At 53.6% G+C, this 18,672-nt stretch overlaps 1 protein-coding gene across 6 annotated transcripts in view; it reads right to left on the reverse strand.

The window, feature by feature from the left end:
* Nucleotides 1–18,672, reverse strand: part of ubap2l (ubiquitin associated protein 2-like) — a 36,017-nt gene that overhangs the window by 2,750 nt on the left and 14,595 nt on the right. For 3 of the 6 annotated variants that reach the window (XM_064345448.1, XM_064345450.1, XM_064345447.1), the window contains 16 exons: nucleotides 18,032–18,236; nucleotides 17,315–17,525; nucleotides 15,665–16,023; nucleotides 15,073–15,245; nucleotides 14,038–14,245; nucleotides 13,711–13,750; nucleotides 12,912–13,107; nucleotides 10,916–10,985; nucleotides 10,154–10,439; nucleotides 9,317–9,405; nucleotides 8,350–8,403; nucleotides 7,614–7,695; nucleotides 6,313–6,533; nucleotides 5,439–5,544; nucleotides 2,856–3,014; nucleotides 551–618 (listed from right to left, as the gene is read on the reverse strand). In XM_064345448.1, the coding sequence (XP_064201518.1) occupies nucleotides 551–618; nucleotides 2,856–3,014; nucleotides 5,439–5,544; nucleotides 6,313–6,533; nucleotides 7,614–7,695; nucleotides 8,350–8,403; nucleotides 9,317–9,405; nucleotides 10,154–10,439; nucleotides 10,916–10,985; nucleotides 12,912–13,107; nucleotides 13,711–13,750; nucleotides 14,038–14,245; nucleotides 15,073–15,245; nucleotides 15,665–16,023; nucleotides 17,315–17,525; nucleotides 18,032–18,236 (2,527 nt within the window). Of the gene's footprint in view, nucleotides 1–550; nucleotides 619–1,479; nucleotides 1,574–2,855; nucleotides 3,015–5,438; nucleotides 5,545–6,312; nucleotides 6,534–7,613; nucleotides 7,696–8,349; nucleotides 8,404–9,316; nucleotides 9,406–10,153; nucleotides 10,440–10,915; nucleotides 10,986–12,911; nucleotides 13,108–13,710; nucleotides 13,751–14,037; nucleotides 14,246–15,072; nucleotides 15,246–15,664; nucleotides 16,024–17,314; nucleotides 17,526–18,031; nucleotides 18,237–18,672 lie in introns of those variants that run through there. The other 3 variants (XM_064345453.1, XM_064345451.1, XM_064345452.1) reach the window with 2 other exon arrangements.

Below are 18,672 nucleotides of genomic sequence, written 5' to 3' on the forward strand. Positions count from 1 at the left end.
AGATGTGAAAAGAAGAAATGGAGCGGGGAAAGAGGAGAGGAACACAAAATTAAGAAAAGAATTTCAGCAGGTATCAGGCAAGCGGCCAGCCTTTCGTCAAGACAACAGGAGCGACACCAGCCAATGAAAAGAGAGGGTTTTCCCAACTCAGTTTGGCCCTCTGTATATCCACAGGTTAGCCATTTAAGGTGTGAGATCACAAATGTGTGACTAGAATGCTCTTGACTGAATGTTATATCGCTGATGTCAATCACTACTGGTGGCAGAAAGCTAAGGACTTCTAGAACACAGATTTATAGTTTTGAAAAAACGTTCCAAAAAACCTGTTCAAAGGGGTTAATGAAATGCAGTCACCAATCAGCATTGCCTTAAGACTCCTGTCCTTTCCTTTAATTAAAATGGCCGACTCCATTCATGGGCTCATGGAATTAGGCATCATTTCTAAAAGACCTCAAGTAAAAATTCCGTGTTAACAGACTTTTACATTTTTTAAGTTTGTTTATTTATTTTTAGATGTTTCGCGGCGGTTGTGACGGACGCGCTCGCTCACCTGCGTTTTTGTGTAAACAGACCCTGAAATGTCAGGAACCCCAGTGTTGCTGGATGTCACAGAAACTCCTGCAGCAGAAAAAAAAAAAAAAAAACAAAAAAAAACAAATACATTTTATTTTTTTATTTATTTAACCTTTATTTACCCAGGGTAGGTTTTGCTGAGCACGGATGCTCTTTTGCAGCAACGCCCTGCTTCACACTCATACACATTCATTCACACCTGGGAGCTGCCCAGTACAACCACAATCCTCTATTGCTGGCCATTGTGCAGCTCCACTGGAGGGAGAGGACATTTTTTTAGCCAATTAAATCAGGGAATGATTAGGTGACAAGTTTTTGCGAGAGCCAGATCTGGGATTTTAGCCAGGACACCGAGGAACCCCCTGCTCTTAGCGATAAGTGTCATGGGATCTTTACTGACCACAGTGAGACCTCGGTTTAACGTCTCATCCGAAAGACGGCATCTCCTACAGCACAGTGTCCCCGTCACTGCACTGGGGCATTGGGGTTTTTATTTGACCAGAGGGAAGATTGCCCCCTGCTGGCCCACCAACACCACTTCCAGCAGCAACTCAGTATTCCCTGGTGGCCTCCCATCCAAGCACTAACCAAGCACACACCTGCTTAGCTTCAGCCATTCAGCAGGAGCAGAGTGCATGGTGGTATGGCTGCTGACATAAAAATCATCCGGCTCTACAGATGGGTTGGTGTGAATAAGGGGAAAACGTAGAGTTGAACTGCTTTCCCCGTCTAACATGCACAAGGACTTCTCCCCCCAGTCACACCCTAATGCCCATGTCCAACTCAGCACCACTTGGCAGAGCATTCGTCCCCACAAAAGAATTCTGAGAAAGACAATGGCGCTCTCAGGAATCCACCAGGAGCACCGGTACGCGTGAGGGTGTTGAAGAACCCTCACTTGAACAGAGTTCTAAAAACAACATGGCAGCCAGTCTGTTTGCCCTTTTATTTAGTAAGGATCTTTAACAATGAACACCCACATCCACTAGAGGGAGCCCCACTGCAACAAAATAAGAAAAATATAAAATAGACGCTGACTCGCGAAGACGGAATAATCCACGACAAAGTAAGAACCGGATAAAACAAAGTAAAAAAAAAATATATATTTTTTTTTTAATGCATGGAAAGAGACTAGAATGAGGAGGTCTAGAAACAGGAGAGGAGGGAGAGACATGCCAGGTCTGAAAGATGAAGATGGAAAGACGTTTGTAAGGCGGCACAAAGGCCAGGGGAGTAGTCAGCGAATAGCCCTGGTCAACCACACCGCACAGGAGAGGCAGCGATGGGTGTGTGTGGGGTAAAAGGGACACCCAAACACAGCTGGACCGCACAGGAGAAGCAGCGATGGGTGTGTGTGGTAAATGGTAAATGGACTGCATTTATATAGTGCTTTTATCCAAAGCGCTTTACAATTGATGCCTCTCATTCGCCAGAGCAGTTAGGGGTTAGGTGTCTTGCTCAAGGACACTTCGACATGCCCAGGGCAGGGATTGAACCGGCAACCCTCCGACTGCCAGACAATTGGTCTTACCTCCTGAGCTATGTCGCCCCTATTGTGTGGGGTTAAAGGGAAGCCCAAACGCAGCTGGACCGCACAGGAGAGGCTGCGATGGGTGTGTGTGGTATTAAAGGGAAACCCAAATGCAGCCACACCGCACAGGAGAGGCTGCGATGGGGGTGTGTGTGTGGGGTTAAAGGGAAACCCAAACGCAGCTGGACCGCACAGGAGAGGCAGCGATGGGTGAGTGTGGTATTAAAGGGAAACCCAAACGCAGCAGGACTGAAGGATGCGTGATCCGGCTGGGGCAGCTCGGTGCCCATTAGGAGGAGCCAGAGGAGGCCCTTATTTCTGTAAGGAGGCACTCTGGCTGGGTCCAGCAGCGATTCAGAGAGAAGCTTCGCCGCTCTGCTGGAGGCTTCGTCCCGAGCTTCGTTCCCGCGAGGGCGCCCCCGCTCCGCTCCTCTGCGACGGTGGCGGCCGGGTCCCCGCCCGAGCTCCAGGAGCGAGCATCGCGTGCCGGGGGGGGGGGGGGTGGCGGGGGTGTGGAAGACCGTGCGTGTTAGCTTCACAGCTGGAGGGCAGGGGGAGGAGGCAATATGGAAATATAGCCAGAGGGGTGGGGGAGGGAAGAGGAAAAAAAGGGGACCAAAAAAAGGAAAAGAAAGTGCGAGAGACTGGAAAAGGGCTGTTGGGGTGCGCGTGTGAGGATCCCACAGCCGGACAGAGGGGAGAGGCGGTAGGCGTGGCGTGGCGTGGCGTGGCGAGGGGGGCGGTGACTCACCGACTCCAGGCCCGGTGACGGAGCTGGCCGGCTTGTTTTGCGCGGAAGCGGCGGCGGCGGCAGCGGCGGCGGCGGCGGCAGCAGCGGCAGCGACAGCAGTATTATATCCACCCTTACAGAAATCCCCACTCCCAGACGGCTGGCTCATGTCCTCATAGCCTGCAACACCACACAGAGCCCCGGCCCCCCGCGTTAGACACCCGCCAAGCACACAGCCAACCAAGCACTGCTGCGCTGCACTGTGGGAAGGGTCTGCCGGGCACAGTCCTCCTGCACTGCACTGTGGGAAGAGTCTGCCGGGCACAGACCTCCTGCACTGCACTGTGGGAAGGGTCTGCCGGGCACAGTCCTCCCGCAGTACATTCTGGGAAGGGTCTGCCGGGCACAGTCCTCCTGCACAGCACTGTGGGAAGGGTCTGCTGGGCACAGTCCTCCTGCAGTGCACTGTGGGAAGGGTCTGCCGGGCACAGTCCTCCTGCACAGCACTGTGGGAAGGGTCTGCCGGGCACAGTCCTCCTGCACTGCACTGTGGGAAGAGTCTGCCGGGCACAGTCCTCCTGCACTGCACTGTGGGAAGGGTCTGCCGGGCACAGTCCTCCTGCACAGCACTGTGGGAAGGGTCTGCCGGGCACAGTCCTCCTGCACTGCACTGTGGGAAGAGTCTGCGGCAAGTCCTCCTGCATGCACGTGGAATCTGCCGCAGTTCTGCATTCTGGGAAGCATCTGCCAGATAGAGTCCTCCAGCACTGTGGGAAGACTCTGCCGGGCACAGTCCTCCTGCACTGCACTGTGGGATCTGTCTGCCAGACAGTCCTCCTGCAGGACATTCTGGGAAGAGTCTGCCGGGCAGAGTCCTCCTGCACTGCACTCTGGGAAGACTCCGGGCAGACACTGTGAGCGACAGAGGAACGGAAAGTGAAAAGCTGTACGACAGAGAGAGCGGGATGGAGGGAACTGGCCAAAGGAGGAAGGGAGAGCGGAATGCAGTATTGGGGGGGGACTGAAATGGAGTGAGAGCAGCGAAGGACAGAAAGGAAGAGAGGCTGCACTGTTAAGAAATGGAGGCAGAGCGATGAGACCGGAATGCGGATGAGGTGAGCGAGAGAGAGAAAGAGACGTGGACAGACAGATTTATGTAAACACAGAGTCAGGGAGACTGAGGGAGAGGTAGAGAAGGCCAAATGAACTGAAGGAGTGACTGAGACGAAGCAGAAGAGAGAAAAAATGCTAGTGACAAAACAGTGAAAGGGAGTGAGTGAGTGTGAAAGAGAGAGAGAAGCAAGCAGTGTACAGTGGGGAAGGCGCCATAAAAACCACCCCTGAGCCCTCTCCGAGTGGTCGGAAACATCGCCACCCCCCGCCCCACCCCTTCTGACTCCACCCACGAACCACCCTGCCGCCAATGGAAGAGAAGCACAAATTCATGGCCCTTACCCTCCCTGCCCCTTTAACTAAACGCACAGATGGATTCCCCCTGGACTCTTTCATTCAATTGGCCAACTGAACTGACCAATCAGGAGGCAGCGCTGGACCAGAGGGCGGCAGCTAGTCCCCTGATTGGTCAGCACCGTAACACTGGAACTCGACCTTATGTGCCGTCTACAGTTTGTTGGACTACATTCACAGGTTTAAGTAGTTAAGATGCCTTTGTTTTTTTTTTGGACACCGCACTAAGCAACTGCCCAAAGTCTGCAGCAGTGTTAGGGAACGAAGTGTAATGTAAAGATCAGTGGAAATGACAAGCAAACCAGCTCAGCCAGTTAACACTTCCAGGCATGGTTTCAGGTCTCTTTTAATTGCACCTTCTTACAATCACACCATTATAACACAGCAGTGTGAGGCGTTCACCAATGACTTAAAAGTTTGGTCTTCGCTGAATGAGCCATCAGACTTTCAATGGTGGCAAAGCGGTTCACCACAACGAAGCAGAACAGGAAAAAAAAAAACAACAACAACAAAAAAAAAACTATACATTTCTCCCATTCGGACAGAAGAAACATTCAAGAATTTTTTCTCGGTCAGATTCATTTTGGAAGTGGCAAAAGAAATGAAAAATTAAAAAAAAGGAAATGGTTTAAAACTGAAAATTCATGTTTTCCCACAGTTCTCTAAAAGACAGAATATTTAATTTTCATGAAGCACACACACACACACACCTGACCACAAGAAGAAATGGTACAATTTTCACGCTGAAATTGGACACTCGGCAGGTAAATTCATTCAAACGGCATGTCTCACCACAACCCTCTCTCTCTCTCTCTCTCTCTCTCTCTCTTTCTCTCCCTCACAAAGTGGACTAGGTTTCACTGCTTCCTCGTCCACAGAAACGTGCCAGTGGCGATTAGACCTTGACAACTCTGCTGTAGCTGAACAAACTTTCAAATAAAAGACTCACATAAGATCGTTAAGGCACCCCCCCTCCCCCGCCCCCTTTGCAACATTTATTTCTGACTCCGTAGCCAGTTAGCACGTAGCAGGTTAAGCACACAGTGACAGCGAGTCCGCCGGAACGTTCGCGGGTGCTCTTATCGCCAGCGGGTTTCGCGTCGCCGTGGCGCTACGCCGTCCGCGTTCGTCGCTCACCAGTGCTGTATCCGTGGGAACCATAGCCGCTGGCCTGCTGGAAGGGCGTGGCCGAGGCGTTGACGCCGACGTTCACGCCGTGCTGCTTCGACGAGGTAGGAGCCACCTGGGCCGGGACAAACAAACCAATAAAAAATGTTTAAATGGAGGTCAAAGGTCACGTGTTCTTCTAACACAAACAAAGCACAAGGCCAAGTCCACTTAACACCAGGCAAAGTGCGCATCACCAAGCATACTTCAAGGGCACAGGAAGTGCGGGCTACCTCCTGCTGGAGAGCGCCATTCCAAATGCAGGGCGCCCACTTAGGGTTGGCGGATACGCGGCTCACCGGGAACACAGAAGGCCTGTACTGGAAGGGTTCGGGGTTCAGGGTTCACGTTTAAGGGTTAAGGGTTAGCGGCTCACCGGGAACACGGCGGGCCCGTACTGGAAGGGTTCAGGGTTCAGAGTTAAGGGTTCAGGGTTAGTGGGTCACCGGGAACATGGCAGGCCCGTACAGGAAGGGTTTGGGGTTTGGGGTTTGGGTTCAGGGTTAGCGGCTGGACGGCAACACGGCGGGCCCATACTGGAAGGGTCTGGGGTTTGGGGTTAACGGGTCACCAGGAGCATGACAGGCTAGTACAGGAAGGGTTCAGGGTTCGGGGCTCACCGGGAACACGGCGGGCCCGTACTGGAAGGTGATGGGGTTTGGGGTTAACGGGTCGCCAGGAGCATGACAGGCTAGTACAGGAAGGGTTCAGGGTTCGGGGTTCGGGGCTCACCGGGAACACGGCGGGCCCGTACTGGAAGGTGCTGGGGTTTGGGGTTAACGGGTCGCCAGGAGCATGACAGGCTAGTACATGAAGGGTTCAGGGTTCAGGGTTCGGGGCTTACCGGGAACACGGCGGGCCCGTACTGGAAGGTGCTGGGCAGGCCGGGCACGCCCGTGTAGTAGGGCAGGCTGGTGTAGCTGTAGCCGGGCGGGAGGGCGGGGTTGAGGAAGGGCTGCTGGGCCGTGTGGTGCGTCTGCGACTGGCTCTGCTGCGGCTGCGCCAGCGTGGTGGACGGGGCCGGGGAGGAGGCGTCGCCACGCCCAAATTTGGACAGGTCACCCGCTGCGAGGGGGAGGGACAAGAGGCGTGGTTTAACGAAGGCGGAAGGAGAGGAGCACCAATCACAGAGTGAGACGGAGGGAAGAGAAAGAACTGGAGGGAGAGAGGGGGAGAAAAAGGGACAGAGGGAAAAGAGGGACAACGAGGGAGACAGAGAGAGAGAGAAAGAGAAAAGAGGGAAAGGAACAACAGAAGCAGAAAGCTGCAAGTGAAAGGTGGCACTGTGTTTCACTTCAAGTGTGAAAGAGGCACAGGAAAAAGGTGAAATGGCAGAGAACTGAGACTAAAAGGACTGTTTTTACTGGAGTACAGGTTGAGGCAGAGGGTTTTTTTACTGGAGTACAGGCTGAGGCAGAGGGTGTTTTTACTGGAGTACAGACTGAGGCAGAGGGTGTTTTTACTGGAGTACAGACTGAGGCAGAGGGTGTTTTTGCACTTCAAGTTACTGGAGTACAGTTAGGAAAAAGGTGAAAGGCGAGAGACTAGACAAAGGTGTTTTTACTGGAGCTACAGGGTTTTCTGAGTGACAGAGGGTGTTTTTACTGGAGTACAGACTAAGACAGAGGGTGTTTTTACTGGAGTACAGACTAAGACAGAGGGTGTTTTTACTGGAGTACAGACTAAGACAGAGGGTGTTTTTACTGGAGTACAGACTAAAACAGAGGGTGTTTTTACTGGAGTACAGGTTGAGGCAGAGGGTGTTTTTACTGGAGCACAGGTTGAGGCAGAGGGTGTTTTTACTGGAGTACAGACTGAGACAGAGGGTGTATTTACTGGAGTACAGGTTGAAACAGGGTGTTTTTACTGGAGTACAGACTGAGACAGAGGGTGTTTTTACTGGAGTACAGGTTGAGGCAGAGGGTGTTTTTACTGGAGTACAGGTTGAGGCAGAGGGTGTTTTTACTGGAGTACAGGTTGAGGCAGAGGGTGTTTTTACTGGAGTACAGGTTGAGGCAGAGGGTGTTTTTACTGGAGTACAGGTTGAGGCAGAGGGTGTTTTTACTGGAGTACAGGTTGAGGCACAGTGTTTTTACTGGAGTACAGGTTGAGGCAGTGTTTTTAATATAAATATATATTTTTTACCGGAGTACGGGTTGCTGGTCAGGCTTCCTTCCCTGCCCGTCAGTGCCGTGGTGGGAGTGGCAAAGGGGATGCTGTAATAATCCTGAAAAAAAACATGGGCTTGCAGGTCATACAGAGAGGAGAGAAACAGACCAACTGACCCACAGCTTAAACACGTACACTCCCCATCACAAAAGCCTGTTCGACGGTTCATTCAAAAAGAAACGTCGACCTTCTGTTCCGCACTCTAATTCCAGTGAGAAAGGATTATCGTCACTGGGGAGTTATAGTCTGACCATTACGGTCTTGTGAAATCGCCATGGTGGATGCTGGCGATTTTCAAACTCAGGCCTTCCTTCGCTCGAACTCGCCGTGAGCGGCGCTCGAGAAGCCGGTCGGCCGGGCTCTACGGCGCTCCCATTTTAGGGGACATTCGCTCCTGAAAACTGACGTGTGCTAACAAGAAAAATATGACTCGGGAGCACATCAAATCGGGATGCTCCTACATGTTTTTCGGCTTGGGAGCATTAGCTCATTGGGGAAAACGTTAGCTGAATGCCTAAACTGTGATGTAAATGTAAGTTGTGTGCAGGTACGTGCGGGGCGTTGAGGGGCCTGAACGGGAGCACGGGCAGCCCCCCCCCCGCTCCGCCTCTTTGGGGCAGGGAAGACGCCGGGGCCGCCGCCGGCCGGGTTGCTTAGCGACCCCAAGGGCGCGTGCGACTCGGGTGGGAACCCGAACGGCCACGGGACTCACCAGCGGGATCCGGGTCTGCAGCATCTGCAGGTCATCGTAGCCGTACACCTGGGGCTGGGGGGTTGAGAGGGGGGGGGAGGGAGACAGGCAGCAGAGATTAGGGAGGACGCCATTTTGGATCTACCCAAAAAAAGGTAGTACGCACAACTTCTCCCCGACACAGCAGCCAGAGCGAAGGAGGAGCCCGGAAAAAAGGCGGGAAAAGCGGTTAAGAACTCTCGACCAGTCGGACCGGATGCTTTGCCTGCGGTGTCACGTTTTTACCCAAACGGCTTTTAGGCGTGTTCAGCACTCTACCCAAATTCAGGCAAATTCCACCGGCACGTTCAGAGCTACAAGTCGGCACCTTTCTTTCCGATGCCTGGCTTTTCCGAGCGCGTGAGGACGTAGCGTTAGCGGGACCTGCGTTTCGCTTCCTGGCTAGCCGCTAGCTGGTCGAGCGCCCACAGCCGTGCTCCGGCCCGGTGTGGGAGCGCTGTTAGCCAGGACCGGCGCTGCCGTAAGCGTAAGCGAATGCGCTTACGCTCTCCTACATCGCCACGTCACTCTGGATAAGAGAGCCTTGCTAAGCTAACGCAACGGAACGAACAGACGATGTAAAACGACGGGGCGATAACTCTGGCGTTACGAGCGCAGGTCGCACGAGCCTGGACTCGAATACCCAGGGGCCCCTGGGTCCGACCACATGACCCGACCAAGCCGTTCCGCACTCGGGCAACTGCATACACGGGTAAAAAAACGGCAACTAACAGGCGCGTGGAATCTACTCGCAAAACTAACGTCCACTGAGGTCCTCCCCTTGTCCCGCCACCAAAAACATTCTACATTTTCTGCAGTTGCCACGGTGAACCCCTTTTATGAATGCGAAACCTCATCACCCCGTTTAAAACAGGTGAGACCCTACGTTTTAGTGTGCGCAGGTGAGACCAGACGAGGGGGGGTGGGGGGAGGGGGGGGTCGTACTCACCGGATAGGCATGCAGGAGTCCAGGGGCCATGATGTAAGGGTTGGGGAGGAGGGGGGGCACTCCAGGAGGCAGGTTTGGGGGTGCTTTCCCTGCATGGGGGGGAGGGGGGGGGATGGGGGAGACCAGGAGAGAGAGAAACGATGACGTTCTAGAAGCTACAGCTTCGCTGGAGAACAGAATCATCCTTAACCGCAGACCAGATTATTTACACGCGATGCAAATATTAACCAGGTACTCTTTCCAGGTAAAGAGTAACAGCTCTACGCAACCAAAAAAGACCCACCCGTTCAGTCTGATTATACTTCAAGCAAGAAAAGAAATGGATTCCATATTTTCCCCCACCCCATTAGCGGTTAACAGAGATTCTGTAGACTAACCAGATTACCCGCTCCTGCAATCATTCTGCCCCCTTCTCCTACTACAGGAGGTTCAAAACAAAACACCCACTGCCGCAGTGCTGTACCTGGCAACAGCCTTCATAAATATTCTTAAGGTGCATCAAAGTTTCAGCTTCAATGGTATGGAGATGGAAAACCTGACAATCTAGTTAGGGCAAAGTATCTGTGGTAAGCCCTCCAAGATCAGAGCTGAGGATGGAGATGTTCGCTCAGAATCGTGAGCAAGAGCAAGCAAGCTAGCAGGTCAGCAATGAACCCAAAAAATTTGCTTCCTTCCATTATAATTTATTAAATTTTTTCTATGATGTTTTTTTTTTCCTGGGACAGTGGAAAAATAATAACTGGACCACAATCAAGACTTTTCCCGGTTCTTAAATGGTTTTTTTCAGAAAGCGAGGGACCCTGGGGGGTGTGGTTTGCGTCGAGGGCGTGGCCCTACCTGACGAGGCCGCCGAGGCGCGTGACGAGGAGGTGGAGGAGGAGGGGGGAGCGGCCGAGGAGGCGGCGGCCGAGGAGGCGGGGGGGCCCATGGAGCCGGCGCTGCTGAGCCCGATGGCCAGGCCGCTGACCGGGCCCAGGCCGGCCGGCGCCGGCGCCGTGGTGACCGAGGGGGGCGGGCCGCTGAGGGAGGCCGACGCCGACACCGAGGAGGAGGAGGCGACCGAGGAAGAGGCCACGGACGAGGGGAAGGAGTGCAGGCCGGGGTCGCCGTCCACACCAGAGTGCTGAAGAGAAAGCAGAAAAAAAAGACATAAATAACATTAAAATTACCTTTTTTATTCCAGTGGTAAAACTGATGCCCACTCTTGAGATGCAGGGACTTGCAGGTTTCAAATCTTTAACGTGTGAGGTCACAAATATGTGATTAGAATGTTCTGAACTGAACATTCTAATGCTGATGTCACAATTTCTGCTAATTGATAGCAATGGAGTTCTAGAACGCATCGAATTTTGGGGGGTAAAAAAATTCTCGAAAACCTCCTCTTCAAAGGGTTAAACAGCAACTTGTTTCAAAGTAACTGTGTGAGGGGAGATAACTAATTAGCTGCTTTAACTCATCAAATACGTGTGGAGTAACACGGAAAACCAAACTGAGACCAATAACAGAGAATTTAAGTGGGTGGCATTGGACAGACAGCCACACAAAGAGGAATCTCCATCTCGCGGGAAGTTTAAAATGGGGCCCGTTTCATGGACTCACCAGTAACGTGGAGTTAGACGTCCGGACCGTGGAGGAGGGGGCGAGACTGTTCGGCTGTGTGGAGAGTGCACTGGGGGGGGAGGGGGGGAGGAAGGAGGGAGGGAGGGAGGAGGAGGAGGAGAAGAAAATAAATAAACGTATAGTCCTTTACTTTCTTTTGTTCAGGGTTCTTTGTCAGGTCAACCTGTTCCCAATACTTACTCAACTAGTGCAATTAGCTGTGTACATCAACACCGATTCACTCGCAGATTTCATCACAGCAAAACAGGGCTACCCAACCCTGCTCCTGGAGATCTACTGTCCTGTAGGCCAGGGCTACCCAACCCTGCTCCTGGAGATCTACTGTCCTGTAGGCCAGGGCTACCCAACCCTGCTCCTGGAGATCTACTGTCCTGTAGGCCAGGGCTACCCAACCCTGCTCCTGGAGATCTACTGTCCTGTAGGCCAGGGCTACCCAACCCTGCTCCTGGAAATCTACTGTCCTGTAGGCCAGGGCTACCCAACCCTGCTCCTGGAAATCTACTGTCCTGTAGGCCAGGGCTACCCAACCCTGCTCCTGGAGATCTACTGTCCTGTAGGCCAGGGCTACCCAACCCTGCTCCTGGAGATCTACTGTCCTGTAGGCCAGGGCTACCCAACCCTGCTCCTGGAGATCTACTGTCCTGTAGGCCAGGGCTACCCAACCCTGCTCCTGGAGATCTACTGTCCTGTAGGCCAGGGCTACCCAACCCTGCTCCTGGAGATCTACTGTCCTGTAGGCCGGGCTACCCAACCCTGCTTCTGGAGATCTACTGTCCTGTAGGCCAGGGCTACCCAACCCTGCTCCTGGAGATCTACTGTCCTGTAGGCCAGGGCTACCCAACCCTTCTCCTGGAGATCTACTGTCCTGTAGGCCAGGGCTACCCAACCCTGCTCCTGGAAATCTACTGTCCTGTAGGCCAGGGCTACCCAACCCTGCTCCTGGAAATCTACTGTCCTGTAGGCCAGGGCTACCCAACCCTGCTCCTGGAGATCTACTGTCCTGTAGGCCAGGGCTACCCAACCCTGCTCCTGGAGATCTACCTTTCTGTGTTCTTCACTCCAACCCTACCAAAGCACACCTCGTTCAACAGCTACAGGCGTTGCCGAGATGCCAATTAGTATAATCAGGTGTGCCAAATTAGGGTTGGAATGAAAACCTACAGGACGGCCGATTTCCAGGAACAGGGTCGGGCAGCACTGCAGCAAAACATCCATACAGGGACAAGTCAAACAGTCCTAAGCTGTCAGTCATGAGCTCCTCAGAATGAATAAGCAAAATATCACATCATGCCCACAATATGACCAAAAGTATCTGGACACCCCTTGGTCTGGGGCTGTTTTTCATGGTTTGGGCTCAGCCCCTTAGTCCAGTGAAGGAAAATCTTAGTGCTACTGCATACAACCACATTCTAGACGATTCTGTGCTTCCCCAACAGTTTTGGGGAAGGCCTTTTCCTGTTTCAGCATGGCAATGCCCCCGAGCAGTTACGTCCACACAGAAATGGTTTTGTTGAGATCGGTGTGGAAGAACTTGACTGGCCTGCATAGCCCTGACCACAACCCCATCCAACACCTTTGGGATCAATTGGAAAGCCAACAGCGAGCCAGGCCCAATCACCCAATCAGTGTCCGACCTCACTAATGCTCTTCTGGCTGAAAGGAAGCAAATCCCTGCAGCAACGCTCCAACATCTAGTATAAAGCCTTCCCAGAAGAGTGGAGGTAGTTACAGCAGCAAAGGGTGAACCAACTGCATATTAATGTCCATAATTTTGGACGAGATGTTGGATGTCAGGTGTCCACATACTTTTGGCCTTGTAATGTAAATGAAAAGGCTAATGGAACAATTAAGAGCACAATTCCTATTTATGGCCCATTAAAATATGCAACCTTCCAAGAACAGGGTTCCCGACCCCTGCTTCAGACCCCCCCCACCCCCACCCCCCTCCTGTTTGTCTATGGGGGCGTGGCCTTACTTGTGCTGGGGCTGGGTGACGGAGTTAGGGGGCAAGTCCTCGGCGTGGCCCAAGGTGCCGAGCGGCGTCTGATTGGACACGGTCATCAGAGAGGCGGGGCCGGCCGCGCTGTCCGTCAAAGAGGCCATGGCGGACGCCGAAGCCGGGGCGGACGGGTCGGAGACCGGCTTCGCGGGGACCGCAGAACCTGCTGCGGCTGGGGGGGGGGGGCGGGGCGAGGGGGGGAGGGGCGAGAAAGAGGCTGGATCCTGCACCTACACACAGGTACACTCAGAACATTCCACCGGGCCCCTGGAGCCGTTCTCTGGGGAAGCGTAGCCGTTCAGCGGGGCGCACGGCGCTAAGACGTCGATAAATCGGCCGCGTTACGGCCGCCCGCTGGCGCACGAGCCACACTGGAGTGAATGGCGGCAGCGTAGCACAGTGCGTAAGGAACTGGGCTTGTAACCGAAAGGTCGCAGGTTCGATTCCCAGGTAGGACACTGCCGTTGTGCCCTCGAGCAAGGTACTTAACCTGCATTGCTTCAGTATATATCCAGCTGTATAAATGGATACAATGTAAAATGCCGTGTAAAAGTTGTGTAAGTCGCTCTGGATAAGAGCGTCTGCTAAATGCCTGTAATGTAATGTAATGTAAAAATAACCAGGCCGTGAGCCGACGCTCACTTTCATTAAGACTCAGTGACGAAGCCTTTTAACGAGACATTTTCTGGAAAATCCTTCATCGATTTTTCTGCGCCGGCTCGACAGCTCAGGGGCGCCGGGGCGAACGCGGGCTCGGCCGCCGACGGCAACTCACCTTCCACCGACTGCGTCGTCTGCATCGAGCCGAACCCGTTCTGTCAGAGCAAAACATCGTTATATTCGTGAGGGAAGGAGACACATTCTTTGTCCAAATTCAGAGTTAACAGCACACAAAGAAAAGGTGTGCAATGTTTCATTTTAATACTTCTGTCCTTAGAACGGTTACATTAGCAGTTTTCCCATCAGCGGCCAATGGCTGCTTGGCGGGCCATCGGTTGCCCGCGGTTACGAGTAGCAGAGCTGCTGGACGGTGCGAAAGCCGTTATGAATCGCACTGAGGATCAAAACCGGTTCAAACCGAAGTGGGGGGGGGTGCACCCACCTTGCTGGGCTGCATGTCCTTCTGTGGGGAGGAGGAGACGGAGGGGGGGTAGCGCCGCGTCTGCGTGGCCCTCTGCTCGTACAGCGCGGGCTGGCCCGCCCCTCCCGCCGACCCCGCCTGAGGGGGGTACGAGGGCCCGCCCCCGGGGAGGCCGCCGCCCTGATACGCTTGGTCCTGGCTGGGGTTGGGGATGGAGGGCGCCGATTCGCTGGGAGAGAGAGGAGGGGGGGGGGTGGGGACAGGGAGGAAGAGGTGGTGTCAATACAGCGTCCCTCAGTCAACAAGTGGACAGTGATTTCTGTTCTCAACACTGGTGAAAATGGTGCTTTCAGTTCTCAACACTGGTGAAAATGGTGCTTTCAGTTCTCAACACTGGTGAAAATGGTGCTTCGTTCTCAACACGGTGAAATGTGCTTTCGGTTCTCAACACGGTGAAATGGTGCTTTCGGTTCTCAACACTGGTGAAAATGGTGCTTTCAGTTCTCAACACTGGTGAAAATGGTGCTTTCTGTTCTCAACACTGGTGAAAATGGTGCTTTCGGTTCTCAACACTGGTGAAAATGGTGCTTTCAGTTCTCAACACTGGTGAAAATGGTGCTTTCAGTTCTCAACACTGGTGAAAATGGTGCTTTCAGTTCTCAACACTGGTGAAAATGGTGCTTTCAGTTCTCAACACCGGTGAAAATGGTGCTTTCAGTTCTTAACACTGGTGAAAATGGTGCTTTCAGTTCTCAACACTGGTGGAAAGTATGTGCTTCAGTTCTCAACACTGGTGAAAATGGTGCTTTCAGTTCTCAACACCGGTGAAAATGGTGCTTTCAGTTCTTAACACTGGTGAAAATGGTGCTTTCAGTTCTCAACACTGGTGAAAATCGCGTTTACATTCTGCTTATTGTAACCTGAAGGGGTATTAGTGGCATCTTGCAGTAAAGCATTTTTAAATAAAGTATTTGAGCCAGTTCTCCAGTTCTCTACCTGATGGAAGTCATGAGGAGTGAAGCAGGGGCTCATGGGAAGGCAGAGGGCGGGGCCTACCTGCTTGCGCTCGTGTAAAGGCTGTTCTGGACCTGGTTGCCGGGCGCGCTGGTCGCCGGCGTGGAGTCGTACTCGGGCAGCACCGGCTCAGAACCGAACTGCAAAGCGCCAAACTGCAGATTCAAACCCGTGATGTCGGCCGAGCCGGGCATCTCTACCGCCAGCGCCGGGATCTGCAGGGAGAGAAACAGACCAATCGGCTTAGAGGGCACACACGCTCTCGTCCAGTAAAAGGGTTTGGATTATACTGGGGGGAGGGCATTTCACGAAACAGGATTACCGATAACCATAACTATGCCGAGTAAAACCCAGAACAGCTCTCTTAACCTTAATTTGGGTCCCAAATTTCAGTCCATGTTCCAGATTTGGGAGGGTTCTAGGCTTACTGTGCAGTTATCCAGCCAACTCAGTAATCCTGCTTCGTGAAACAGAGCCCAGGTTAATCAGGAGGCACAGTTACAATTCCTAACATTGTAATGCCCATCAAACCCTAACCCTAACCCTAAACCTAGCCCTAGCAGTTAGCTTAACAGAAAGTCCAACCATGAAACCAATGGCGATTCACCCCAGAGTCCTCCACCGAAGGCTCTACCTTGGTGGTGATGGAGGTCCTCTTCTTCTGTGGTTTTAGCTTGTGCTGCTGCAGGGGCTGGGGGCTGGAGGACTGCAGGTCCGAGGAGCCGGGGGACACCTGCTGTCCCGGGACGGGGGCGGGGGCCGGGGCCGGGGCCGGGACGGGGGCGATTGGTTTGGAGAGGGGCGAGGAGGGGGGCGGAAGGGGGGCGGGCGCGGCCGGCGGGGGCAGGGAGGAGGGGGCCGGGGACGAGGAGGCGGGGCCTTTGTCCTGCAGGAAGGCGTCCATCATGGAGGAGCCGGAGGGGGCGGTGGGCTGGTAGGGCTGGCGTTTGGTGAAGGAGGAGTGGACCCCCGACTCTGGCTGGGACTTCAAATCTGGAGACGGGACAGGAGGGGGTTCTGTCAACACCTTCTCTTCCTCCATAATACCAATGCTCAATATCCGATTTTAATTCCTCTTAAATGCTTTCATACCATTACATGTATATTATATACCACTATAGGCCACTGTTGACATAATATTAAAAAATCCCATGAATGAAATATTTTGGGTCCCAAATTTCAGTACCCCAAGAACTACTCCTTCGGTGTATTCACCCCACCCGTCCCTGACGACGACTAAAACATGTTAGTGGAGGCACTGCAGTTCAAACTCCTGGAACGGACTCCCTGGTTAGACTGTAAAAAGTTTCCGGCACAAGTGATTTTTTTTGCACAAGGAACAGAAAGAAAATTTCACCCTCCTTGCACGAAAAGGAGAACGAGACGACCAAAGTCTTCGTCTTCCGTCACGTTTTCCGACGCGGCCAGCTTTCGGCTCGAGTCAGCGGTTCATTGGTTCTGCGCTCAGGAGCGCAACCAGGTAATTATCACCTTGCATGGTTACCTTGGATATCTCGGGTCACCTGAAGTTACACAGCCAGCGGGGTCGACGAAGGAGGAGCGAACATCTCACTCGCGGCCGCTATCAAACGGACGCTAGCGCGCTCCGCTGCGAAGCCGCGCCAACGGGCGGCGCACGAGGCCCGCCAGCTCGGCGGCTCTTCGGAACGTTCCGGAAAACCTGAACGCGTGTCGCTATTGCTCGAGGTACTACCACGATTACTCTGCACTTCAAATGTAGTCCTAAGTTGGGTAAGTTAGGTCTGCCCCCCCCTCTACTGACCCTTCAAAATTTGGGCTGAAAGCCGAGCTTTTCTCCGGGACCTTGGAACCCAGTTGAGGTCCTCTTCATCGTGGTGTACTGCCTTTGTGTAACGTTTCGGTATCCCCCCCGTCTGTTTTTTCTAAATTTACTGAAGTCGTACAGCGCCTCGGTCAACGTCAGTTTAAAACGCGCTTTATAAATAAAGGTGGTTTTAGCTTGCATTCTAGAATGTAAAGGGGTCATTCCAGAACGCTCGAGTTAAAAAAACTGCCGTTTGTCACCATGGGCTAGATTCAAGTACGTCTCAAACTTCCCTTTCACTCCATGAATGCTTTAACTTCCATCTGACACAAACGTGCACCCGAATCCCACTTCCCCCTGCACTTTAATTCTGTCTATCACTGAACCAGGTAGAACGTGATGGTGAATGAGGGACAAAACCAGGCCTCTGTCTAGATCTTCATCCTGCCCCTGCCCCAAAACCCCCCTGCCCCCCCCGCCGGCACATGGCTCCCTCACCGTACTGCCCCAGGGAGGGGGGGCTGGTGTCCCAGGAGGAGGAGGCGGAGGCTGCCGGGTTCTGGGGGCCCGGCTGGGAGTGCTGGGCGGCCAGCTGGGCCAGCGCCTGGGCCGTCTTGAACTGCTCCAGGAACTGAGAGCCGCTCGTCGTCCCGCCGCTGCCCCCCTTGGGGTCCCCCACCTCGGCGAAGCTCTTACTCAGCATACTGGCCTGGATATGAGAGGGTGAGAGGGGAGAGGATAGAGGGAAAGGAGAGAGGATAGAGGAGAGAGGAGAGAGGAGAGAGACAGGGGGAGGGAGGGAGAGAGAGAGAGAGAGGGGGAAGAGAGGGAAAAAGGGGGAAGGAGGGAGGAGAGAAGAGGGAGGGGGAGGGATTATTAAAACAATGAATGGGAGTACAGGGTGTGCCACAGAATGAGCGGAATGAGAGAGAGAGGTGGAACGCACACACTACTAAAAAGCATCCTTCAGAGCCTATGCAAATATTGTTTTTTTATTTAATTATTTATTTTAAAATCAGCAGTAATTCAGATTCTGATTGTTGTCAATTGTTGATTTCTGTGATCTAACAACACCCCCAACCCCACTCTGGCTTTCCACAGGTCCATGTTCGCCTAGTGCTGAACTGTGGGAACTGGGACGGAAGCCAAGCCCGTGTAAAGACACAGACACAGATACAGACAGTCAGTCAGTCAGTCAGTCAGTCAGTCACTCACCATGCTGTGTTGGGCGTAGGGGGTGCTGGAGGGGGGTTGCGACAGCGGGGCTCCTTGCTTGGAGTTACTGAACACCAGCGCCTGGGACAGGGAGGGGGGCTGGGGCGGCTCCAGGGGGGCGGGGGCGGCGGCGGCGGCGGCGGCGGCTTCCGTCTCCGAGGACGACGACGGGGGCGTCTTCCCCAGCAGGACCGCCAGGTCGATTCTAGAAGATGGTGGGAGGGGGGGTGACAGACGGATAACGAAAAATCGCAGGGGCCCCTGCCGGCGCTCCACAATAAAAAGTGGGGGGTCCTGGAAGATTCGGGGAGCTCCGACCCTCCCCACTCTGCTAAAGGAGGCCGCTGATGGAGCCGAACGTGTAGCAGGCTAGCGGCTAAACAGGCGAGAGAACCAGCAGTGCGTCTGCACTTCAGCGGGTCAGCTGGGCTCAGGTAAACAAGCAGTTTTTATTTCGTTACCTCAGTGGGGTGTGCATGGCGTACGGGGGGTGTGTGTGATGATGGGGAGCGTACGGTGGTGCATGCGGGTATGTGGTGTGTGTGTGTGTGTATGGGTGTTGGGGAGTGGTGTGGTTTGTGTGTTTGTGGTGTGTGTATGGGTACCGGTGGGATGGGTGTGGCACTATGGGTGGGGGTATG

The sequence above is a fragment of the Anguilla rostrata genome, chromosome 8 (assembly GCF_018555375.3).
Source record: "Anguilla rostrata isolate EN2019 chromosome 8, ASM1855537v3, whole genome shotgun sequence".
Lineage (NCBI taxonomy): Eukaryota > Metazoa > Chordata > Actinopteri > Anguilliformes > Anguillidae > Anguilla > Anguilla rostrata.